Source organism: Artemia franciscana, chromosome 11 (genome assembly GCF_032884065.1).
Source record: "Artemia franciscana chromosome 11, ASM3288406v1, whole genome shotgun sequence".
In the NCBI taxonomy this organism is placed as follows: domain Eukaryota; kingdom Metazoa; phylum Arthropoda; class Branchiopoda; order Anostraca; family Artemiidae; genus Artemia; species Artemia franciscana.
Window position 1 is genome coordinate 44,210,218 of NC_088873.1, and position 27,603 is coordinate 44,237,820.

Consider the following 27,603-nt stretch of genomic DNA (forward strand, 5'->3'; position numbering starts at 1 on the left):
TATTTTTTAAGTTATTTCTTAAAAAAATGTTCCTCATGCTAATGATTTCTAAATTATTTGATTTTAAATTGGATTATTCAACCAATTTAACTAAATCATTAATTGGTTAGGTTGTAAGATTTTCATTTTTTTTACTGGTAATTTTGATTTTGGAAATAATTACGATTCATAATAGAGCGAAATTGGCTCTTCGTGGTACATTTATGAAAATAGCTGTAAGCAGAACCTGTGTGTAGACAGTGCTGCATTATGATTGGCCAATGCAGATTTTCTGTCTTCAAGCTGTTTTTTTTCTCACCTGATTTAATTTTGAGACGCTATGTATCGTAGGATTTTTTTTTCATCTGATTTTTTTTGTATATTTAACATAAGAGAAAGCACAATGTTTTTGACCAGGAGTGAACCGAAAATTCAATCATGTGTGGTAGTGGGGAGCCCTCAGGCCCGAACATATGCTCAGAGAGGGGGATAATCCGCTTACTTTTGTGGAATGCTGACTTTTATACGATTTTTTTTTCACCAAACAATTCGTTAAATTCACAGTAATTGCACGAATATGGTTCTTTTGGCAGGAATTTTGTCATTTGTTCGATATTTCTTTTGTCAATAAACAAATTAAAACTATTATAATTAGCGAATATGCTTAATTATTTATGAATAAATATTACATTAAAAAAGCTAGGTTTGCATTTCTTTTTGAATTGGTATTCATGATAATCTTTTTTTTTCAGTACAAAAGATGAGGAAGTGGATAGCAACACGGTTGTGAGGGCAAGAGGCTTACCTTGGCAGTCATCAGATCAAGATATTGCCCGATTTTTCAGAGGATTAAATGTCGCAAGGTAAGTTTTCTTATATTTGTGTCTAGGGGTATGGAATTTATGTTGAAGGTAAGGAATTATGTCTAGTAGGGATAAGGGAGATTCTGATTTTATTCTTAGTTCGGATCCGGAGGTATCTGTTCCAGTCTCCGTGTGGCTTCTTAGTCGCCTCTAATAGCTTAACAATACAATACAGTCTTCTTCAATCTATAACCCTGCTTGCTTGAAAGATGAGCTAATCATAAGGGTGGTAAACGTGCTCCACACGTTTCAAAAATGTAACCCCCTAAGTATTATTATTTTGGACCAGTCCAATTGCACACTTTCAAGCGCATGGGCATGTATTGCAGGTGTTAAAAACTGTACCATCTGTCTCAAATTTGAACCAACAGTAGCGTGGAATAAGTTTAATTTGATGGAGGTGATTGCATGATAGAAGAAGAAAATATCAATTTCAAATAAACAAAGGTGCTTTCCACTGACGCAATGCTATAAAAAAAAGTGGTATTTTATACCTTTCGTCAAAGCGTCACAGACAGCCAATAAAAACCATACTTTCTCGAGTAAATTAGAACTCCACAGTACGGTTGGTTCAGTTTCAAGACAGATACCTTCAAATTTCTTTCAATGCTGCCACGTTTAGCTAAAATAATTGGTCAAGTTTGACAACTTTTCGTCCTTAAAAACTCCAACATTGACAATATGTCAATTGTGGTTAATAATATGACAATGTTATTAATAATAATATAATGGCTTATTAAATTATATATGTTAAAATACCAAATATGGTTTATTGATAATATGTTAAAATATATGTTATGGTTAATAATATGGCAATATGACAAAATGTTGGTTCGCAAAGAAAACTAGGCGTTCAAAGGAAATCCACACCTTCTTGTGCTGCTTTTTTTGCTTTATTATGTTTTAGCTTTTTTTGCTGATTCCCCCCAACTTCACTTCTTTTGAATTTGACCCACTACTGCCAGGGTACAAGTTTGGTGACAATAAAATATGATGAAAATAGAATACTTTATTTGCAAAATTGTGAAAGTCATTTGTGAATTACTAAATTGAGAGCTTCGGCGTCGGCTGACCGTCTCAGAGACAAAGTACAGTTTATTATTAAAACGATTCTTGACCTAGTTCATTTTAGTTCATTATTGACGCGATTCTTGAGGACACCGGTTAGTTTGCTTTGACTAGTGATAGAATATAGTGTCTCACGATGGATGATCAAATTAAGACTTGAGATTTTCCAAGGACCGAAGAACAGGCAATTATATTTTTCCAGGATAAGCAGGTTTCACCATTTGAAAGTGAACCTCAAAAATAATTTCGTCGACTGAGAAACCGGCGCCTCTACCCAAAAAGTAGAGAGAATTTGGGGTTTTGCAAAGTGGAGGAACAAACGGCACCGAGGTACATTCCCGTCATTTTTTATATTCATACGTAGTAGAGTACATGTGGCGGGCGGCAGTAAAGGCAGAAGGCTGAGTTCATTTTAACGCGATTCTTGAGGAGGACATTTCTGCGTTCTGGGAGCATATTTCCGAGTTGTAGTTTTCACAATTTTGCTAATAAAGTATTCTATTTTCATCATATTTTTTTTTAATTAGTATTAACCGGACTTCATTTCTGTAGTGTGTTTTATATAATACCTGCCAGGAGCTACATAATTGCATATGGACTTATTTTCACTAAAGAATTGAATTTACGAATTTTTAATATATTAGGTTGTGTAATTTTCGACTTGACTAATTCAAGCAATCATTTTTTATTTTCACTATCCCTGGTATAGTACTTAAAAAAAGAAGGAATAGGCGTTGTAACTGCTTAAGATTTTTGTGTACCAATCAATCCTAACTAAACTTTATGATAGTACAACAGTGAGGTAGGGCTGCTGTATCCAGAATTTTCAGTCGAGGGGGGGGGGGGTCTACAAAAAATAAACTTAAAAAACTTGTTTATATACATTTTGTTACATTTTTAAGAATCGGACAAACACTTTGGGGGGAGGAGGAGCGGTTCGAACCCCCTCCCTGGACACGGCTTGAATCCTGGTACTTGAAAAAGAAAGAAGGAATAGGCGTTATAACTGCTTAACACTTCTATATACCAATTAATCATAACTAAAATTTTGGATCTCGCAACAGTGACAGTAAGGTAGGGCCGTATCCAGGATTTTTGTTTGAGAGGGGGAAGGGTTACAAAAAAAACTTTAAAATCGCATCAAATTTGTTTATATCCAGTTTTTACTTTTTTACGAGTCAAACATTTCAGGGAGGGTGTCAAACCCCCTCCCTGGGGACATTATAACTGCTTAAGATTTCTACGCACTAATTAATCTGAACTAAAGTTTAAGGTCATGCAACAATGACAGCTAGATTGTAATTCATTTTTTTTTTTCACTGAAGAACATGAATATGAAAGAATGATAATTGCATCCGATATGATCTTAGATAAGAAGTTCATGTTCAGTTTAAAATCATTTTGTGATCAGTTTAATCGTTTTGTATGTATTGATGATTCAACTAATATAACCAAACTCTTTTCAACTCAATGACATTTGTGCACTTTGAGGAAAGGGTTGTGAGCTATAAGTTCCAGTTTGACGATTCTAAGCACCAGTCCTATATTTGACCGATTGATTACATATCAAGATTTTCTTCCACTGCTCTTAATTTGTTTTTTACCTGTTGAGGTAAAATAATAATATCCATTATATTTTCAATTATACACATATGTGTATTTCAAATCTGGTAAAGTCATATACAAAATTGAAACAAATAACCATAATTAATTAGAAAATACAAATAAATAAAAAGTTCTATGTTCGAGGCTTGAAACTCTCAAATAAAATTGACTATCCCACAATATATATAGGAGAGGTTGATTTAAAAATCCCCGGGGAATAATTTCTTAGACCATACTGCTTTTCGTTTAAAAACAAAAGAGAAAGAATGTGTTAAATAAAAAACGCGTTAATTTAACTAAAGTATTAGTATTATCAGCTCATCGTTGCCACCATTACGCAATTCCCCCCTTAAATTTGCCAAGACATCGCGCCTAAAAAGAAAATGTCCCGAACCACCCCTTAGAATACCACTTAGTGAGTAAATTCGTAATCTATTTGGTAAATTAGGATAAACTCCGCTCTCCCTTCAATTTCCTCTCGTTTTGCAAAATATCTTCTGCGTTTCTCCCCATGGATCCACCATTCCATAATTAATTAGAAAATACATAATTAATAACCATAATTAACTAGAAAATACAAATACATAAAAAGTCCTATTTTCGAGGCTTGAAACTCTTTCAAATAAAATTGACTATCCCACAATATATCTAGGAGAGTTTGATTTAAGAATCCCCAGGGAATAATTTCTTAGACCATACTGCTTTTTGTTTAAAAACAAAAGAGGAAGAATGTGTTAAATAAAAAACGCGTTAATTTAAATAAAGCGTTAGTATTATAAGCTGATCGTTTCCACCATTAAACAAATCCCCCCTTAGAATACCGCTTAGTGAGTAAATTCGTAATCTATTTTGAAAATTGGGATAAACTCCGCTTTGCCTTCACTTTTCTCTCGTTTTACAAAATATCTTCTGCGTTTCTCCCCATGGATCCACCATTCCTATCTTGTCAGAAAGATCAACTTACCTGACCCTGTTATCTCTGTAGAAAAACAAGTGTCTGTGTATAATACTCCTCTATCAAAGCCAAACCATCCTTGATCTTTGGCACAGACTCAATAACTTATTTAAGTATGGAACGTGATGTGTTTTTGTAATTGCTTGTTCTTGTGTTTATTGTGATGTTTCTTTCCTTTTTAACTTTTTTACGTTCTCTTTTCCTGTTTTTTTTTATGATGGTTTTGCAAAGAAATATCAATAACTAAAAAACTTAATTATGACTTAGAATTTTTGTGTGTGTCGCTAAAAATGTAGTGGCTCCGTAACAAACACTATGAAAGAATATGAGCTTTACAATGTTCAGTCTTTGGGTTTGTTCAATTTGGGCTCGTTCAGTTTAGACTTTGTTGTCAACGTTCAGTTCCGACTTTCATTTAGATTTTTCTAACTTTATCTCAAGAATTTTGTCCTTTGCTTTTCAAAAGAAAAAGTTTCAATTCAGTCGCTTGTGTGCTGTGTGTTACAAGTGTTTACGGCTTGATCCTTCTGGCTTTCTCCTGTCCCTTTGACCCTCTCATTTAGGCGTTTTTAGTTTTCCTTCGATTTTAATTCGTGCCTCAATGGTTTTTCTATGTACACTAAATGACTTTTTAAGTATGTTATTTAAACAAATATTTTGACCTATATTCGAACGATTTATTCTTGTTTTTACTCTTCACCTTATTTTGTTTTTTTTTAATGATTTCCTTTATTCAAACGATTTACTCTTATTTACTCTTCCCAATGTTTTTATTTTATTTTATTAATTTTCTTTATTCAAACGATTTTTCTCTTTTTCTCTTCCCATTATTTTGTTTTATTTTATTAATTGTCTTTATTCAAACGATTTACTCGTTTTTACTCTTCCCCTTATCTAGTTTATTTTATTAATTTACTTTTTTCAAACGACTTATTCTTCTTTTTACTCTTCCCCTTCTTTTGTTTATTTTATTAATTTCCTTTATTCAAAGGATTTGTTCTTTTTTTTACCCATTCCCTTATTTTGTTTTATTTTATTAATTTCCTTTATTCAAATAATTAACTCCTTTTTACTCTTTCCTTATTTTGTTTATTGTATTAATTTCCTTCATTTAATCTATTTACTATTTTTGATGTGAACTTAAGCAACTATCAAGTGTTTGTACCCAGGGATCTCTAATTTCAGTCAGCGCGAAAATTATTAAGGGGGCTTGTGGAGGGAGAGGGCCAAAAAAATATATCTAAACCTTCTGAAAATATACTTAACAACTTCTTAAAGTTTCTTGGAGTTCTGATGAATAGTTTAGTAATGCATACAGGATACACACACACACAGATGCACACGCATACAGACGTAAATTGGATTTTATTTATATGCAATATTGTTTGCTCTTAACTAATTTCTTTAGTATTTTTTGACATAAAAAGTATCAATTCGAAATGTAATTGAAAGAAGTTAAAAGTGTTGATTTTTGGAATGTTTCGGATGGTACAAAAATTCCGCACTCAAAAGACTAGTTTGAATCCATATATCAATTGTATATTTGATGAGAGATTTTCTGTTTTATCATGTCCTAAAATTGAGTATTCTATTTTCTTGGCTCAGGTTTTTCCCCACCTGTTATCATATGATTTGAGCTTTCCATTTTTTTTTTTTTAATCACACCGTTGGCTGTAAGGACTAAAAGGCGACCGTACATGTTCTTTCTCTTTTTACCCACTCCCTGCTCTATTGGTGATCACACCCTTGCGATTTCTAAAATGTTATTTTCTAGTGGTGGTGTTGCTCTCTGTTTGAGTCCGCAAGGTAGGAGGAACGGAGAAGCCTTGGTTAGGTTTACATCGAGTGAACATCGAGATATGGCTATCAAAAGACACAAGCACCATATTGGTAGTCGCTATATTGAGGTATACAAGGCTACTGGAGAAGATTTCGTCAATGTCGCTGGAGGTAGGTGATTTTACACTTCATCTCAGTAAATATTGTTGCTTTATGTCTTAAAGTCGTATCTGAGATTTTCAAGCTTTTGAATTAATTGCCAAAAACCTTTTTTTGGATGGCCTCAAAGATCAGCAGAGTAAGGTGAATCAGGAGGATCAAAACACAATTGATCTTACCTTATGATTCTCCTTTATCCTCCTAATCCTTCTGGTTTCCCTTCTTTTTGTCATCTTCCCTTTGAGAACCGCTTAGCAAAGAGTTTTTGACGATTATTTTTTAGGTCTACAAATGTCAGATACGACCCCTATAGAAAATGTAGGGAGAGACATCTGCTTCAACATTCTGAAAGTTGCCTTGTGATTTTGACACGTCCTGTCATCAAAATATAGAACCGTCGTTTTATTTGCATCTTTATTTGTCAACTGAGGAGACAAATCGTACACTTGAGGAGACTAATGCCAGCACATCATGTGGCGCCATTTAATTCAATTTGGTGATGGGGTAAAATGGTGATTTTTTATAGAAATAGGATAATAGAAGGGGATGTTCACTTTCACTAGTTGTGTACACCAGACGGTGCACATCATGTGTGGTCGTGTGACCTGGGAATGTTCTGACGTGTGTCCTGTGGGATGCAAACAGGCTTGGTGTGGTGAAAGTATCCCGCTTTTGACAAAACTAGTGGTACTGCTCAATACACATCAGATGACGGACCGTGGGAACCCCTTGGATGAATGTGTTTGTTCGTTCTCTAATAGTGATAATGTCCATCTCTTAGGTATTTAAATTAAAATAGATGCAGGAAAATTTGGATCATTTTAATGGCTTTACTATTATGAAAAATACGAGAGAGTGTGCATTTTCAGAAATCACATACGCCCGGTAGCGCTTGCCAAGTGCGACGGAAGTGTGCCAGGCGTGGCGGGGAACGGTGCCAAGCGTGGAAGACAGTACGGCACACTTGGTGATCTAAGATGTGCGCTAGGTGGTAGAAAGTGGGTGTCCACTAGAAAAAATATTGCAATTGCTCAGACTAATCAAAATCTTGGTTTCTTCCCTTTTGATTTCGAATTTTTCTTTTAGCGAAACTCGATGCTTTCTGGTCAACAGAGATGAGCACGTAGGCAATCTCTGTTTTTAAGTGACGACACAAATGTTAACATCTTGTTGACGGAGATAAATCGAACAATAATCACGTTGACATAATTTAAAAAAAAACTGGATTCCATGTTTTCGTTTCGACAGACTTGTCCAATTGTGCAACATTTACTAGTTTTTAAAGATATTAAAAAGCCTTAAACTATTGGGATATCTAATCTTGCGGATCAAGATTAGAATATCGGAAGATATAGCGACAATAGTGGTCAAATATGATTCTGAAGCATGGGTGCTTCAAAAGACTGAGGAGGATTTATAATATCTTTTCCAGAGAAATTGTCTACGGATCATTTTGGAATCTCGCCCTGACTGACAGTATTGCAAACAGGAACCTGTACGAAAATGCGGCTCGATCCTGCTTTCTAGGGCTATAATGAGAGAAAAATTGAGATGGATAGGACACATTCTGTGAATGAAGGATGACAGAATATCAAAGGTCGCTCGAAGCAGGGCTTTCGCTGGCCCTGCTTCGGGTCAAACGAAAAGCAGGTTTTCCTCGACTGGGGTGAGAGGAGGTCGTAAGAAAAGATTCAACGGAGATTGTAGCTTCTTGAGAAAGTGTAAAGAGGTAGGCTTAGAATAGATTGGGACGGAGGAGGGGCTTGCGTAGTTTTCGGCCAACCATCTAGGGCCAAACGAAAAGCAGATTTTCCTCGACTGGGGTGGGAGGAGGTCGTAAGGAAAGATTCAACGGAGATTGTAGTTTCTTGGGAAAGTGTAAAAAGGGAGGCTTTGAATAGATTGGGACAGAAGAGGAGCTTGCGTAGTTTTGTTGGCCTCAGGCGGCTTGGTGCTGCAGTGAGTCGTTGTTAGTAGTAGTACTAGTAGTAAATTACTATTGCTTTTCTTGGAAAACGAGTAAGTATACTTCAATGTGCTATAAATTTATTTTAGTGTTTTTTTCCGTCAATTGGAAACGGATATAGAATGTATTTGTAATTATAAAGTACTATATAAGGTACTTGTTAATTATATGGCACACATCCAAGAAGTGAAGTTAATCCTAGTGAAATATACTAAAATATGATGAAAATATAGCACTTTAGAAACAAAATTATGGGAACTACAGCAGAAAACTATGGAAAGTAGGCAGCTCAGAATGCATTATATTAAATACCTAACCATCTCTATATACTGAATATTTAATTAAAATATACCTACATCGTAGTTTTTCTCACTCAAAATAAGCAAATCATAACCGATTGCAAAGAGCCAAGCCAGTTTTGTCAGATCTTACAGAGAGAAGTTCTTGAGTGTGTTTCCTATAATTAACAAGTATCAAATGTCAGGGTCATATCCAAATTATTTTTTATGGGAGGGGGTGTTTTACACTAGAATTTTTTTTGGGGGAGGGGGCTTACACCAAAAAAAACTATAAAACGCATAAAATTTTTGTTATATGCATTTTTGTTATGTTTTTACGAGTCGGACGAACATTTTTTTTTGGGGGGGGGGGCTCAAATCCTCTAGTCCCCTCCTGAATACGGCCTAGCCGAGTGTTATAATTGTGCAGTATCACGAAGAATCTTCTGTGACACAATTTTGTCAGACAACTGGTGCGTTTTATCTCAAAGCGTTAGTAGCGCTGACATGTAGTCTATTATAAAGCCATACTTCTATGGTTTACCTCGCATACGTGAGAATTGTGATGTCAACTGATTTGTTACATCACGTATTCGCATGATAAAGATACGAAAAGCGAAGTCTTCAGCAGGGCGGAACAAAAAATTTCGATGTTTTTTTTTTTTCGGAGGGAATAATGAATATGACAATCAGATAAAAGATTTTAATGTTCTTTTTCTCGAGGTGATAACCATAGATTTTAAATGAAGAAGGCAAAAATATGAAAAAAGAAATATAAGTACGCATTAAAACACTCCTGATGACACTCTTCATCCACATCATACTTTTTGACGATCCTAAAGTTTGAGAAATTCTAGTTAATTCAAGGAGTATAGACAAAGAGACTTTAACGACGGATTTAGCTTGAAAATTGAATATAGAAAATGTCTATAATTTGATATATAATTTTTGTTTATTTCGTCACCCGTAGCGACCTTCAATTCTAAACCTCCATCAACTTCTGCGAAGCATTAATATTCATGATCGAAAAAGAAACGTTTAACTCGGTTTTATTTCTTGCCCTAAAAAAAACAAACAAAAACTCAGACATTTGAGTTGTGCTTAAATAGTTCTTCAAGGATACTATAGGCTACCCCCACTCATAAGATGTGCTGCTCCTACCAAGGCAGTATTTTATGTTTTGCATTGTTATCTTTTTCTTCCTAGTCATAGTGACATTTTTTTTTGGGGATCAGCCAAGGTTTGTATTTGAGGCATTCGGACCATGCAAAAAGAACCTCACTTTACCGGTACTCAGCTATGCAAAATTATTTTTGACGAACTATCACACGATACACCGGTACTTAAGGGTAGCTCATATTAACCTACCCCAAAAATTTCGCGATATTAAAGATTAACCCATACATGTTTATAATTTATATGTTATTAAGTTTTTCCCAAGTATTATTTCCCCCTTCCCAAGTATTATTTCCTTCCATAATAAATTTCTATATACACACCTGCCACCCCTCTACGCTACCTACATCTCTTATCTAGATTTAGTTAAGCATTATTAAATAGGTTTACTTTATTTTGGTGGAATTGTGCTTATAATTCCAAGACCCCCTACGATTGGTCCGAAGGCCCCCCCACAAAAAAAGGAAGATAGTTCGATTTTTTTTTTCAATTCCTTGTTTTTCTGTCATTTTCTTTATGAAGCATTCTTTAAAGGCAACCGTGTACATAGAATTAATAAAATTAAAATCTAGTACTGCTTACACATTCTTCAGTCTTATAGTTGACTCAGTCACAGTAGGTTTAAAATCTCCCTAACAACAGAACTTAAAACGTGACTTGAATTTATTTTTGTATGCAAGCATTAATCATCTTACAATATTATGAACATTCCTATTGTTGGTTTGCTCATTATTTTTAGCTATATTCTGTCATACCAAAGTGCAAGTCAAAGTGGTTGCAACCTCCTGTATTATTTTCTATTTCTTCTTTGTAAATTCTGAATTTATTCCGAAAATAATTATCTAAAGTTGTAATCCATTATGTACCACAACATTTTGCTATGGTATAAGAAAGGGTAAACCACCTTCATATAAATTGGAAATTTTTCTTATTAGTTAGGTTCGTACCTAAGGGGTCTTCATGTCTTGATCCTTCTCCCTACCCCTAAAAGTTGGGATATTTATAAAATTTTCCTAAAACTTCTTATATTTTGCAAAAAAAAATAGTTTTTTGGCCTATTTTTTACGTTTTGTTTCCCTTTAAAGATAAGCATCCCTTTAAATTTCAGCTCTAGAGTCAAAATTCGATATATGTGCCTGTATGCAGCAGGAGTGGTTATTATATCTTACTGTCCTCTGTTTTTGTTTGAAACAAGAGTGACAAGGTAGGCCACTGTTGGCTAGAATGTTCGGGCTACTAGTCAATTAGTTAGCAAGATCTTGTAGGCTTTGCATAGAGAACAAGTTTAAATTTGAAAAGAATATAATGAGAAATATAACCATTGTCCCGGCATGCGCCGCAACTGAGGGAAAAACGAAGTCCAACCCATTGTAACCAAAAGTGTTTTTTATTAGAAACAGAACTGTTGAGTGACGAGTCCTGTGGTGGTGCAGTAGGTTTGATCTCAGCTTATTACGGAACCCAGAGTTCGGACGCAGCTGTAGTATCAAACTGCGGGGCTGAAGAAAGGACCTGAGTAGTCAATGGCCTCTGCTTAGTACGGAACCCAGAGATCGAACGCAGTTGTAGCAACACACTGCGGGGCCGGCGAAAGGGCCTGAGTAGATATTGATCTCTGCTTAGTGCGGAACCCAGAGGCAGTTGTAGGAAATGAGAACGTTCGGGTTCCGCAGTTGCGGAACTCGAACGCAGTTATAGCAACACACTGCGGGGCCGGCGAAAGGACCTGAGTAGTCAATGGCCTCTGCCTAGTACGGAACCCAGAGATCGAACGCAGTTGTAGCAACACACTGCGGGGCCGGCGAAAGGGCCTGAGTAGATAATGATCTCTGCTTTGTGCGGAACCCAGAAGCAGCTGTAGCAACACACTACGGGGCCGGCGAAAGGACCTGAATAGATAATGATCTCTGCTTAGTACGGAATCCAGAGATCGAACGCAGTTGTAGCAATACACTGCGGGGCCGACGAAAGGACCTGAGTAGACAATGATCACTGCTTAGTACGGAACTCAGAGTTTGAACGCAGTTGTAGCAACACACTGCGGGGCCGGCGAAAGGACCTGAGTAGATAATGATAACTGCTTATTACGGAACCCGGACTTTGAACGCAGTTGTAGCAACACACTGCGGGGCCGGCGAAAGGACCTGAGTAGATAATGATCTCTGCTTAGTACGGAATCCAGAGATCGAGCGCAATTGTACCAACACACTGCGGGGCCGGCGAAAGGACCTGAGTAGATAATGATCACTGCTTAGTACGGAACCCAGAGTTTGAACGCAGTTGTAGCAATACACTGCGGGGCCGGCGAAAGGACCTGAGTAGATAATGATCACTGCTTAGTACGGAACCCAGAGTTTGAACGCAGTTGCAGCAACACACTGCGGGGCCGGCGAAAGGACCTGAGTAGATAATGATCACTGCTTAGTACGGAGCCCCGAGATCGAACGCAGTTGTAGCAACACACTGCGGGGCCGGCGGAAGAACCTGAGTAGACAATGATCACTGCTTAGTGCGGAACCCAGAGTTTGAACGCAGTTGCAGCAACACACTGCGGGGCCGGCGAAAGGACCTGAGTAGATAATTATCACTGCTTATTACGGAACCCGGACTTTGAATGCAGTTGTAGCAACACACTGCGGGGCCGGCGAAAGGACCTGAGTAGATAACGATCACTGCTTATTACGGAACCCGGACTTTGAACGCAGTTGTAGCAACACACTACGGGCCCGAAGGAAGGACTTGAGTAGTCAAAACGCGTCGTGAATCCAATACATACATACATACTGTAAAGTGAGGAAGAATCTCCATTTGAAGCTGACTCAGGAATGGTAACTATTATTCTGATTAATCTTAATGGTAAACGATTATTGTGAAAACAAAAAAATAGTCTGAAACTCCATAAACATGTTGTTATATCCAAATAAAAACTGCACCATTCGTCTCTATAGCCAAAAATCGCATGCAAAATAATGATAGCCTCCCATCTTGAGCAACCAGAAAAATCAGTTTTTAGCATGGGAAGTAGTGAAATGTATGCATTTTTTGTCCTCCTTTTTTTTCTGTCGCTACTAGTGGGGCACTGAAACATTAGAGATGTAGGCTTAAGGTCGTGTTTGAAAGGAGATTGTTATATTTAGTGCCTTTTGTAAATAACAAAATATAATATTAAATTAAAATGCAATTAATGACAAAAATGCATCTTCATATGCAAGACGTTGTAACACACGTATTTTTTGACGAGGAAGTATAATAATTTAAATTTAAAAGAAGTACCTATTTTTACCCGCAGATAGTAGATTTATTCTACATTATCGCCTTTTGGGGCAAATTTATTTATATTATTAGTTTGTGTATCTGTTCATCAGCTTTACAAATTTGTCTTTACTTTTTCTCCTTTACTAAACCGATAGTAGAAAATCCTCCGAACTATCTGTAAAGAAAATATAATTACATACCATCTACAAACCAGATAAAAAAAAAATTCGAACCCCGATAGCCTAGAAAATTTAGCTCAGGTACGCCCGGCAAGGTGGGGCTTTTGGCTCGTGCCCCCACTGAAACGTCCTAATCCGTAGATCTTCTGCCAATTTCTTCTGTAATTCGCCTTATTTTTTTGGGGGGGGGGGATTAACAAACATCCCCTCAATAAATTCCTGCACTCCTAACTGATCCAACACTATCCCTCCAAACAAGTGACATTAGTTATAACCTAGTGAGGTAAACTGGGAAGGAGGCTCTGAGACGTTTATTACAGAGAGGACTTCCCTAGAGACCAAACTGTCATATTAGCCTCCTCGGGTTGAAAACGAATTCAGAGTGCAAGTCGTTATAACTTTAGTATGGCATTTAATTCTGTATTTGATGTTATCTTAGTCTAATGACCTCCAGCGTAAAGAGGAGTCAAGATATCCACCATCGCTACAAATATTAAACAATTATAACCAAGCGGTTACAACTCTGAAAATCGTGTGTATATTAAAAATAGCTACGAAGACCACACTGCCTTTCAATAACAAATAAATACAAAGTTGAAACAATAGGGAAAAACTTTTCGAGATAGTGAAAAGTTCTTCCCTATTTAATGTAGTTTATTTATATATACATATTTTTTTCTCTCTCTTTCTCGTATTGTGCTGAAGACGGCTCTTGGACATAGGGCCGAAATATTCACAGAATTGATTTCCACTGTGTTGAAAAGTTTTTCCCTATTGTTTCAACTTTGTATTTGTTCGTGTGTATGTTGGTGCGTTGCACGCTTGAAAAAAGTGAGCCATGCACGTTGTGAGATGTTGCGGCGTGGCGGAAGTGTGTTTACGCGTAGCATGAAGTGGCACTCTGATTTGCACTAGGGGGGAGGGAGATGCATCTACTGTTGATTAGAATTTGATTAGCGGTTTTCTTGAAGTAGTTTTCTCGTAGGCATTAAAGTTTTACTCTCAAGGGACACATTTTGGATCCATAGCATGGATCGTATTCAAGTTTATACATCGGAGACATGTCAAACTGGAGACAGAATAGGATACATATGAGATAGGCCTGGATGTGAAGCCCGAGATACCATGGAAGGAAGGATATCAGTGTAGGAGCCTTTGCAGGGGGAGGGGTTTTGGAGCCCGGCGCTCCCCCAAACTCTTTTTTGAAATTTCTAGGTCTTTCTTATTTGAATTATTGAGTATTGGGCTTTCCCCCAAAAACTGTATTCCGGTGTAGCCTACATGCCTGAATTAGTCCAAAACAAATAACTTGTAATTATCTAGTCCAGACCATTGACTTTCCCACTTCTCCCCTTAATATTGGTTCCTCAATCTTCCCCCGGACGAATTTTGGAAAGACCGTGTTGAAATCCATGAAATATGGGAATCTTAACCTAAAAATATACTCTTTAAAGCAAGATTAGACCAGTAGTGCTACTAAACGAAAATGTCGGAGGAGGGGGATTTATTTTAAAATCAAGGGGAGGGTAATTTTGCTTTATCTTATTATTTTTTTATTATTTTCTTATTATTTTACAAAAATGTATTTTTTAGCGAAAATAATAAAAAAAGGTATTTTTCGAAGTTTGGTTTATGAATCTAGGATTAAAGGACCCCTTCCCGAGTTAGTATCACTGGATCAGACCCCGTTCAGGATGAAACGGTTTAGAAAATCACCTTGATAACGAAGTGTAATAGTATTAGATTTCATTAGTACGGCCCTAAAGCCCCCTCGCCGTACACACAAGCGTCTATTCACTTATCTCACTGAAAGTTTTCTGTTATCTATGTGGAAAAAAGCTATATTTAGAATTTCAAGTATCATTAAAGAAAAACCTTATATTTCTGTTAAAGATGACATCTTATTATCTAACACATGACAAAAAGTCACATGCCTTAATATTTAAAATTTGCTTGTTTTATTTAGTTATGTTTAATTTTTGTCAAGAGAAACGAAATCCTTGATAAAATATTGCTGTCAGGGTATTTGACAAATTTATCTATTTAAGCAAACGCAATGAGTTTCATAGATAAACCCAAGTCTGGACTTTGCCTTCAATTTTCTTATCTGTTGCTGAAGATACTCCCGGGGCACAAACTTGCTTTTATCTGAGTTTCAAACATACAGTTGAAATCTGTTAGCCAGTAGTTTAGCTTGTGAATTGTAGCCTATACTTTTGAACGATGCAGAACTATGGGGATATTCAAAACCTGACTTATTTGATTCCGGTGAATCCACATTTCTTGAAACGATTAGAGCATATTAAAAGTAAGTTGATAAACCTAACTTTGTGTGTGAAATTCTTCACCTATCTGTAATTTTCTGTTTGTTTACGTAGGCTATGATGGATTGCTTTGGATAAAATTTTCGACTCAAAGATTGTTACGAAATAAACTTAATTTTAAAATCAGAATTTCATCCTCAATCCAAATATAATATTCGCTTTCGTCGCAAAATTTCTAAAACCCTCACGCCCTGGCGGTCAAATGTATACCCTGAATTGTATATATCCAAGGAATTTCGGGAAATAGTTTCGGTAAACCGTTAAATCTATTTTAAGAAGTGTTACATGTGGAAAATTTATCTCTCATCCCTATAAATTTTTACATGTAGGCCTATTTAATACAGAGATTGGCTTACATAGATAAATTTGGGGGCCAAAATGTATTTCTTCAAAAGCTAGTGGGGGGGATTTTTTTTTCAATTTTTCTGATGAAGACACTATAAAAGGGTTTTTCAACGAAGGTAAAATTCTAGTTAATTGACTTCTTGCTATCTCGGAAAGGGTTTAGGTAAGGAAAATGAAACTTCCAGGGATGGGTCTACAGGCTAAAGTATGTCCAGGGAAGGTATTTTAAAGTACCCGCCTCCACTCCTTCTCCCTCTAGAGGGCCCTGAAATTTGCCTACATGACAGGTCTATACCTATTGAAATTTTGACAAAACAACATTATACCTTAATTTTCAGTTATTGAAATTTTCAGTTGCTTTTTCTCTGCCTTTAGTTCTGAAAATGCAATTCCTGTTAATTGAGTAGAATTTTGAGCAATATCAATGTTTTTTTTTTCAAAATTTAGGAAAGGTATTTGCTTATCTTTAAAACCTTATAAAATGGAATTGAGCAAAGTTATGAAGCTGAAAACAATTTTGTTGTAGGCTACTTCAATTCAATTCAATTTATTCAAAAAGAAAAGAAAACACATAACAACAATAATAATAAAGATCCTAGAAGCGAACTTGTTAAGGACCAAAACAACAAAAAATTGTAAATGAAAAAGAGAGAGAAGAAAAAAAAAGAAAAGAGAAAACAAGGGTAATTAAAGCAAATTGAACAACATTTAGAGAAATATAATATCAAGATTTTAGTACATTGTTATATAGCGTCCGAAAACTTGTGGATAGCTCGACACTGGAGGGTATTACATTCCATTGAATTATAGATTTATAAATTGGGGATCGCTGGGCGGAACTAGAGATACACCTGGGGACAATGAAGGAACGGTTGGATGAACGGAGACAGTGGCCTTCAGAATTATTACTATTAAAATAAGTTAATAAGTGGGGAGGAAGATTTTTATGGTAAGCGGAGTATGCAAGGGATAGATTTAACTTTTTGATGATTTGTTCAAAAGGGATAATACCAAAATCGGAGTACAAGTCCTTGGTGGGATATAGTCGTGGCAACCGAAAAACTGCTTTGACGGCACGGTTTTGTGCAGATTTTAATTTATTGGTAACTGAAGGATAAGTATTGCCCCATACAGATCCGCAGTATGAGATATATGGGTAAATAAAAGAATAATAAAGGGTGACAAGGATATCGGGAGGAAGAAAATAATTCACACGATTAATTATACTTACCTGTCGCAAAATTATGGCTCTGATATAGGACACATGTGTTGCAAATGATAGGCAGGAGTCTATGTGGACACCAAGAAACTTGGCAACTTCGACCTGCGGGAGGAGATTGGTAGAATAATTTAGGCCAAGTGCTGGCTGAACTTCATTTTTTTTGTAAGGGGTTTGAAATAATACCACCTAACTTTTCTTGCTGTTAATGGTCATGCAGTTAACGAGACACCACTCCTGTACTCTATTCAGAAGGGTTTGAGTAGAGGTGACGACGGATGGTAAATTAGGACCGGCGATGAAAAAGTTGCTATCGTCAGCAAAAAGTACTGGGTGCACTGATGGGCCCAGGTCCGTAATCAAATCATTAATATAAAGGAGAAAAAGTATTGGACCAAGAACAGAGCCCTGTGGGACGCCCCTCCGGACAGGTAGGGGATGTGAAGTCACCCCACCCAGTCTCACACTCTGTACTCTACCAGAGAGATAAGAGCCGAACCATGAGAAAGGAACTCCGCGAATCCCTAGGTTATTGAGTTTACTTAATAAAACACTGTGATCAACCATGTCAAAGGCCTTTGAAAAATCCAGAAATAAGCCCAATACAGTATTTTTAAGGTCAAGTTGGGAACGTATAAACTGTGTGGCGTCTATTAGTGCATGAGCAGTTGAAAATTTGGCAGGTTAGGTTAGGTTAGGTCAGGGTCCCACATATTTTCAAAGGTCATCAAAGGTCAGGGTCCTCTAGAGGGAGAAGGAGTGGAGGTAGTTGTTTCAAAATACCTTCCCAGGACATATTTTAGTTTGTAGATTCATCCCTGAAAGTTTCATTTTCCTAACCTAAACCCTTTCTGAGATAGCAGGAAGTCACTTAACTAGAATTTCACCAAACGAAGGATTAGACATCTTAAATACAGATCCAAAAAAATCCAGGAACTGGCGGTAAAGACTTCTTAAAAGACTTTAGTAGACCACACCTAGTTCATGGGTTCTTACGACCCCCGCCCTCCTTATTTATATCATGATTTTATTATTGTTATACTACTAAATCTCGAAAGTCATCTATAACAATTACTAAAGTAGAATGTTTATAATCTCATTTAAATCTTTGGACGCTTACAAAGGACAAGTTCCCTGGAGAGAACATACCGTCCGCTTTGAGAAAAAAAAATAATCTGGTGGCATTTGACATGATTTACCCTGTAAGTCATGATAAAGATGCTTCATCGTTTCTTGTAGCTGATGGATAGACCAACCGAGGTCCTCCACACTATATTTTCCCAGGCTTGTCCTCGAAGCAAGTTTAATTGCGAAAAAATAAAACCGTTATTTGACTGAAACTTTGTCTAAATTAAAGTAACACTTATAATTGATAGTATTAAATATACATGGTCATATCCAGGATTTTTTTTTTGGTATGGGGGAAATACAGAAAACTTGAAAACGCATCAAAAATTTGTTTATATTCATTTTCATTGCGTTATTAAGAGTCGGACAAACATTTCAGATGGGGGTTCAAACTATTCAATCGTAACCAGAGTCGTATTCGGTTTTTTTTTGGGGGGGAGGGAGTACAAAAGAAAAATAAACGCATCAAAACTTGTTTATATTCATTTTTGCTGCGTTATTAGGAGCCGGTCAAGGTAAATGTTTAGTTTCGTTACAAGCTGTCACAAGTGCGTATCACTGCATATAGCAAGATTCTGATGATCACATATTGTTTCTTTTTCATTATTAGAGAATCACATCCATTTTTTAGCTTTCTAAAATTCCCCTCCAACAGGACTGAAAATGCGTAAAGTGGGCTTGCTTACAGGTAACATTACCTATAGAGCGAAGCGTATTAGTCCATGAGCCTCCTGGGCAGCAAGGCGAAATTTCAAAAATCAAATTTATAGTCTTCAGTAACTTATTTCTAACCTCAGAGCCGCCATATTTAAGAAACTCATTTACCATACTATCAGCAATTGGAGCCTTGTAATTTTATAATCCTTTTAGTACTGTTGCTAATTCTCCCTCACAAAAATCTTTCTTCGCATCCAAAGTATTCTATATTTATTAACAAAGAGTGAAAAAAATAACAAAAAAAATAAAAATAAAAAAAACCTCAAACGAGGTTTATTAAATAAATATAGAATGCAGACATCGCCCAGCAGCCCGCGGGGCTCATGGACTAATACGCTTCGCTCTATAGGAAATGTTACCTGTAAGGCATTGTCAGTTTGCCCCATTGAGGAGGAGGGTCAACCAGAAATAGATGCGCTTCTAGAATTAGCATTTCTAAGTGCTCTAAACATTTACCCCAGAAAATATTTCGGGGGAGGATTCAACCCTCCTCCCCTGGTACGGCCTTGGTTGTAACAATGGGTTTTGTGCAGTAAAGTATAAGGTACATAATTACATGCATAATTGACTTGCAAAACATAGTATTTAGAACTTTATTTCGTTAGTATCTGGAATAAATGCAATAACCAGAACGTTTCAATTACCAGGTTGTTTCTTCCCTGCAAAATCCTAGAAATTACACAAAACTGTTTACATCACAATGCTTCTCTTTAGAATTACCAAAAAGCTTTCTGTGCCTTGTGAGTTTGATGTCCTGATATGGATGAAAAATTTGCATTTCTTTGTGTGTGTGTGTGGGGGGGGGGGGTTGTGGCTCATTATGTCGATTTTGACAACTATTTGACGCTAATAGAGGCCTACTGAACATAATGTTTAATAGTTGTTAAGGCCTTGAAAAAAGAATACACGGAAGACACTCTCCCCGATCACTGTTAGGGGAGAGATCTGGCCTTTGAGTCTTCCTCCTCAATTTTTGCCAATTAGTCATGATCCGACTTAAAAGGGTATATGGTTTTTGTTTAATTAAAACTAAGTAAACAAATTTAGTAACTAAACAAAGTAAACCCAAAGTACCAGGTTACTAATCTCTGATTTCCCCTTTGCTCTTGACTAGGTAAACATTTGAAAATGACTTGATTGTTTTTACATATCTCCTATGGTAACTCAGAACTTAATAAGCTCCTAAACATGAACAATATAAAAGAGCAAAAAGTTGACATTACCTTTATGCTGTAAATTAATAATTATTATAATGTAAGTTATGGTTCAGAATATGGGAAAGCTAAAAAGTAAAAAGTGGACCTTTCTAGTTTTTGGCAGCTTTTGTTTGTTCAAAACTGTAGCATACTTGTCTTTTTTGGTACTTTGAAATGCTGGGGATGAACAGGAAGGGGATGGTGTAAAAACAGAATCATGTTTGTCAGTGAGCCTACCAACTTTAAGGTAACTATTCTGCTTAACCAGCGATTGTTTTTACAGTCTAAGTACGGCCTGCTTTGTGCAGACCCGATTTTGACTTAAAATTAATTTAAAAAGTTTTTCAATAAAAGTAGTTGTTCAAAACAAAGTAAAGAGCTACATTTAACCGAAAATGAACAAAACTAAAGTCCAATTATTTTCCAAGCCTAAAACTACCACAAATCACCATCAGTGAGCGAAATAAAACCGAAAACAAACAGATACAATAAATAACGGAGATAAACAAACAGATACAATAAATGTTTTTTTACAACAAATAACGGAGTCAAACTCAAAACGAGCAGAAACTAAGATATATAGGCTGAGGCCCTCCGTGCCTTCTAGAGCTTAGTCCATTTTACTGAAAATAACCCTTATTTCGACCTGAATGTTTCTTTTTCTCATAATATATAAAAAAAACATTATAACCAAGGTTACTGAAAAAATAACAACAAATGAACGTGGATTGACGGTTTAATGTGGATTTTAATCTTGATAATTTTTTATTTTTTCACAGCTAAAAACAAAGCAATGCTGAATAATTATCAATTCTATTTTAAACCTACTATATCATAGTAGGATTACTTTATTCTTAATCCTATTATATCGTAATTTTCTTTGATTTTTTTTTTTTAATTAAGTCATCAGACTCCATTAAAAAAATTCTCTGTAAACGGCGCTACTAGTTGTTAATCCCTATCTTCGCATGTCAAGTCGCTAAAGATTCAGCTCTTTCAGAAGTTTCCCATTCTCTCTCTTTAAATTTTTTAATAATTCCACCTCCACTCCTCTCTGTGACAACTTTAAAAAAATAGTTCAACTTCAGACCTTAGACGTCACTTACGCTTTTTTTTATATCATTTAATAGCAGCTGAACTGGACACACTTCAAACCAGTATATACCCCAAAATACCATTCTCTTTGACCAGGCTGCTGAACAAGCCTGTTTATTTCGTGTTTGGGTCATATTATAGTTATGGATAAAAAATAAATTACGTGTGGCTGCAGCACAAAATATATACCCTGTTCGTAATTTGTCATATTGAATTTGTCATAATCAAACAGTTCGTGGTAACGAACTGTAGTAAGGAGCGATCCGGCTCAATAGTAACCAAAACTCTAAAAAATTGAATTTTGATATAAATAGCTACATCAAAAGAATCGCATTTTAATGCTGATTTTAAATATATAAGTTTCATCAAGTTTAGTCTTAGCCATCAAAAGTTACGAGCCTGAGAAAATTTGCCTTATTTAGGAAAATAGGGGGAAACACCCCCTAAAAGTCGTAGGATCTTAACGAAAATGACACCATCAGATTTAGCGTATCAGAGAACCCTACTGTAGAAGTTTCAAGCTCCTATCTACAAAAATGTGGAATTTTGCATTTTTTGCCAGAAGACAAATCACGGGTGCGTGTTTATTTGTTTGTTTTTTTGTTTTTTTGTTTTTTGTTTTTTTTCCCAGGGGTCATCGTATCGACCAAGTGGTCCTAGAATGTCGCAAGAGGGCTCATTCTAACGGAAATGAAAAGTTCTAGTGCCCTTTTTAAGTGACCAAAAAAATTGGAGGGCATCGAGGCCCCCTCCCACGCTCATTTTTTTCCCAAAGTCAACGGATCAAAATTTTGAGATAGCCATTTTGTTTGGCATAGTCGAAAATCTTAATAACTATGTTTTTGGGGATGACTTACTCCCCCACAGTCCCTGGGGGAGGGGTTGCAAGTTACAAACTTCAACCAGTGTTTACATATAATAATGGTTATTGGGAAGTGTACAGACGTTTTCAGGGGGATTTTTTTGGTTTTGGGGGTAGGGTTGAGGGAGGGGGCTATGTGGGAGGATCTTTCCTTGGAGAAATATGCCATGGTTGAAAAAAATTCAATGAAAAGGGCGCAGGATTTTCTAGCATTACTATAAAAAAAAAAACAATGAAAAAATAAACATGAAAACGTTTTTTCAAATGAAAGTAAGGAATAGCATTGAAATTTAAAACAAACAGAGATTATTACGCATATGAAGGGCTCTAAAAATACTTTTGCATAAAGAGCGAGGTATTTAGGAGGAGATAAATACCTCGCTCTTTATGCTAAAATATTTTTAGTGATTTCAACTATTTATTCAACGGCCTATTTGATTCAGGGGTCATTCTTAAAGAATTGGAACAAAACTTACGATTTAGTGTAAAGAGCGAGGTATTAACGAGGGTACAAACCCCCTCGTACACATAATAAAAATATAAGAATATAAAAGTTTGTTACGTAAGTTAATTCTTAAGTTACGTATATTTTTTACTAATAAAAACGTTCATTGAATATTAAAGTTATAGTAGCCTTTTTAAGTAACCGAAAAATTGGAGGGCAGCTAGGCCTCCTTCCCCACCCCTTATTTCTCAAAATCGTCTGATCAAAACTAAGAGAAAGCCATTTAGCCAAAAAAAAATTAATATACTAATTTCATTTCAATAATTTATGTGCGGAGAGCCAAAATCAAACATGCATTAATTCAAAAACGTTCAGAAATTAAATAAAAAAAACTAGTTTTTTAACTGAAAGTAAGGAGCGACATTAAAACTTAAAACGAACAGAAATTACTCCGTATATGAAATGGGTTGTCCCCTCCGCAGTCCCACGCTCTTTACGCTAAAGTTTTAGTTGTTTTAAAAAGTAGAATTGTGGCAAAGAGTCAAACTTTAGCGTAAAGAGCGTGGGACTGCGGAGGGGACAACCCATTTCATATACGGAGTAATTTCTGTTCGTTTTAAGTTTTAATGTCGCTCCTTACTTTCAGTTAAAAAACTAGTTTTTTTTATTTAATTCAATATAAAAGTTGAACGACAAAATTTTGTCGTTCAACTTTCAAACATAAAATCCATGATGGACCAATCAGACTATTAAATAAAAAAAAACAAGTTTTTTAACTGAAAGTAAGGAGTGGCATTAAAACCTAAAACGAAAAGAAATTACTCCGTGTATGGAAGGGGCTGTTCCCTCCTCTACGTCCCGCTCTTTACGCTAAAGTTTGACTCTTTGTCTCAATTCTACTTTATAAAACAGTAAATAACTTTAGCGTAAAGAGCGGGACAACACAGGACGTTGAGGAGGGGGTGTTTCCCCCTATTTTCCAAAACAAGGCAAATTTTCTCAGGCTCGTAACTTCTGATGAGTAAGACTAAATTTATTGAAACTTATATATTTAAAATCAGCGTAAAAATCTGATCCTTTTGATTTATCTATTAGTATCAAAATTCCGGTTTTTAAAGTTTCGGTTACTATTGAGCCAGGTCGCTCCTTACTACAGTTCGTTACCACGAACTGTTTGAAAATCTTTAAGTCCTAGGAATAGCAAAAATAAAATCTTTAAATAGCTTATTCGGAAACATGCACAACCGTATACCTCCTAAAAAAAAAAAAAAAAAAAAAAAAAAAAAAAAAAAAAGGAAAAACCAGGGAACTCAATTTTGAATGAAGAAGACTTCCATATACAGTTAGGTAGTTTTACGCTTAGCGGGCACGAAGTTTGAGAATTAAGAACGTGTGAAAAATCAAGTATTTTATGTAAATATAAGAAAAAAATTCTAGAGCTCATCGTGTAGCTTTAGAAACTGTAACTTTTTTGATAGCTATAGCAAAAGAAAAATGCTCCCCGGTCGGAGGGGGAATTGTGTTCATTTTGATGTCCTTGGTACTTAAAGGTGTAGTTTTTGAGATTCGATGCAAGCTTCACAAATTGACCCCTTCTCATTTCAGTGCCCGCTTATGTAGTACAAGTATGACGCTAAAATCAAGGAAAGATATGTAATTTATAAATCTTGGAGTATTTTCATAGAAATGTATGGCTCATAATGTGGGTTGAACATTAGGCCTACTAGAATATTTTCGAACTTTTATATTCTCATTTCTGTCGTCATCAGGGGTGTCAATTCACGCAAACATGGGAGGGGGTGAGGATTGTTTTCATTTTGTAATGAAGATACAAGAAAAGTAATTTTTCAAAACTTGGGGGGATTCTTTTTGTTAGTGAATATACCAAAAAAATTATTTTTCAAAATCTAGGAGTACAGTTACCCTCTCCCCTGCCCCTATATTGTCCAACTGGTCAGGAATCTGTTGGTGTTCTAAGTACCACGGATTGTTAAATTGAAATTTTTTTTTTTTCAATTGGCTTTTCGAAAAATTACATACCCATGCAGTTGATCAGAAAAATCAGATCGTAAAAAACTCAGGAATAAAAAAAAAACGTGAGTGAAAAACAAGCAAAAAAGGAGCTACAGACAAATGACACTAACCCGCTTAAGAAAAGTGTACCTTTCCTTTAAAGGTACTGTTGTTTTTAAGAATCAACAGATTGTCAATGTGGGAATTTTTACATACGAAAAACGTTGTCAAATCTGACAAAATTAGTTTTGGCAACACTGTCAAAAGTACGGCAAGCTTGGTGGCCTAAAAACTACATAATTTTAAAACAAACTAGAAAAAATCATAGAAAGTCGTAGTTTTCGGGCATGAATAGACCATAGAAGGTCCGAGGGGTTAAAAATTGATTTTATGTTGATGCCTTGGTACTTTTAAACAATTTTATGCAATGAATAGAAAAAGAATAGATTTATATGTCCCTTGGTTATTCTGTTTCTATTGGAGTGAAATGTAGTAACATTTTCTCAAGCTGGCGTGACAAAAGACCCTTTTTAAAATTCGGCACCATCTGTTAGAAATTAAGAAAGTGGCCCGGCATAAAATTCTAGCCTCTAGAACATATCCAATAAAAGTAATGTCTTGAACCGTGGTTTTGCCTTTAGCGGCGCCAACAAGCTTTGTTGGTTCTCCAGTTGATTTCTGAATCCCAAGTTTCTAAGATCAGGATTATAGTAACCAGATTATTTTGAATGATTATTACAAGGAATCCTTTTCCATATGTCCTATCGGGTTTGTTTCTTTGAATATACATGTTGGGTGCACCCTATTATTGTTACTTTTAGTAAAGGGAATAGCAGCTCTCGAGAAGGATGCAACCGAGAGTTTGAGATTGCTAATTTTATGTTCATTTTAGTGATTTTGTTCGCGTTTTGACAATTCATCCCCCACCTAGTGACCTTATATAGCCCTAGGCTAACGTAATTGATGGAAACTGATTCAAAAGCCTGAAAATGGTAAGAAAAAAGTAAATATGATTCGTTGATACTCCCTGTTATTCGTTGATACTCGCTTAATTATAAAATTTTTGCATAGCCCAGAGCTAAATGAGACCATTAGGGAGTGGGGGTCTGGTGAGGAATAAATTGTCAAAACGGTGACAGTATCATAAAAATAGACGTTTAGCAACCTAAAAACGTCTCTTTTTGTTCTAGCACGTCTGCTACAGGAGAGCCGCTATTCTAAACCTTTACCCACACTCACAGAAAGATTTAGTGACCCTGCTTCCCAATGCCTGATGCAGAAGTGGACACGACTGTAAACAATTTTAGGAGGCCTCAAACGAACAAAATCCTTTAAGTAAAATTAATTATTTTAAATTAACTCCCTTTATTAAATTAAATTGCCTATAATCAATCAAATGAATCCGTTTGAATGTTAAATTACATTATATATATTAAATAAAATTATAATTAATTGCATGTATTAATAGTTCTTCCCAAATAATAATTGAATTTAATGTTGTACTCCTCATCAAGACCTTGCTCTTTTCCTGGGTAGTTTACCCTCTTTTTTTTAATAAAAATCGTGGAAATTGTCTTCTGCTTGTATCATTTGATAGGCTTGTTGTTTTAGAAAAATTACTTATTGTTCGTATTTAGGGTTTATTTTTAATGGGGGGGGGGGATTCTGCTCATTCCTGAAGGTTCATGTGTTTCAAATATATACCGGTGGGTACAACTATTTTATTTTATTTTTATACTCACTGTTTCGTTTCTAAAAGAACATACTTATGTAACTTTCAAAATTCTGCTTTGGAGAGTAGAAAAAGTAGAATTTTCAAGTAGAAAAACATCCCTTTCATATGATTCCGGAAATAAGGACTTTTGAATACAAAACTCAAAATTTTGGAGCATTTGGAGCAAAATTTGAGATTAGGATATCGTTTTTCTGTATTTTGTCATGAGAGGCTTCAAGACCGTCTGCAATAATATTTTTCCTAGACTTGTTTTTTCTTTATTTTTCATTAAGCTTAGCGCATGAATATAGAGATAAGACATATTTGCTTGCTACGGTGAACTCTTGTTCTAATACCGTTATTTGACTGGAGCTTATCTTTATTCTGCGTATATGCTCAATGAAAAATATTAAAAACGAAAAGTTATCTTGATGGATGAAAAAAAATAAAAAAAATACTCCCTATGATCTCACTTTATACCGTTCGTTAACTCTGGTTAGTTATCTCAATAAAATTTGTAGCTATTCAGGAAGCTAAAAAAGAATAAAAAAAGAAAAATATGTATTGCAGAATTTGCACGTTATCCTTAAGAAGATGGAATTTTATTGTTGACTAATTAAAACATACACTTAGGAGACAAGTACGTAGAACCTCGCCCCTCTCCCAAATATCTTGGAATTTTTTGGGTGGTCAGTGAATTCTGTGTATGTTTTAATGTGATAAATAGTGTATATTAAGCTGTGTAAGCGGCTAGGGGGGGGGCATACAGATTACCCTATTTTAATTGGGTCTTCGCCAAAAGCGCTTCTGTGTATCAGTGATCGGCAGCTTTCGGCTCTTTGACTCCTTAAGTGTTGCTCCGGCGCAAATATGCATGAGCAGGCGTGCATGTCACCTTGGGGGTGTTGGTCGGTTGCCGAATGTGAGGCAGGCGATATGACTGAAGCTCTTGTGTTTTGACTAGTCCACTAGTATTGACTTCTGCTACCCCCAAACCACCTAGAAAGTCCCCAAAAACCATAGCTCTTTCCCAAAAGAAAATCTGGTACTTTCGTGTTATAGCGACCACACTTCGTTCTTTATCTATAATGAAACCGGTTATCTGAGTCCACTCGAAGATAATCAGCTTAGCCTGAGCGAGATAAACGGTATCTATGTAGGTATATTTTAGTTAAATATTCTCTGTTGTAGTTTCCTTAATTTTGTTGCTAAACCATTATATTTTCATCATAGTGTGGTATATTTCATTACAATTAACCTAACTTCACTTTGGTGTGGTCGCT

The 27,603-nt window shown here is 35.8% G+C and overlaps 1 protein-coding gene across 2 annotated transcripts in view; it reads left to right on the forward strand.

The window, feature by feature from the left end:
• Positions 1-27,603, forward strand: part of LOC136033273 (epithelial splicing regulatory protein 1-like) — a 219,262-nt gene that overhangs the window by 96,440 nt on the left and 95,219 nt on the right. For both annotated transcript variants that reach the window (XM_065714031.1, XM_065714032.1), the window contains exons 7-8: positions 732-842; positions 6,245-6,420. In XM_065714031.1, the coding sequence (XP_065570103.1) occupies positions 732-842; positions 6,245-6,420 (287 nt within the window). The remainder of the gene's footprint in view (positions 1-731; positions 843-6,244; positions 6,421-27,603) is intronic.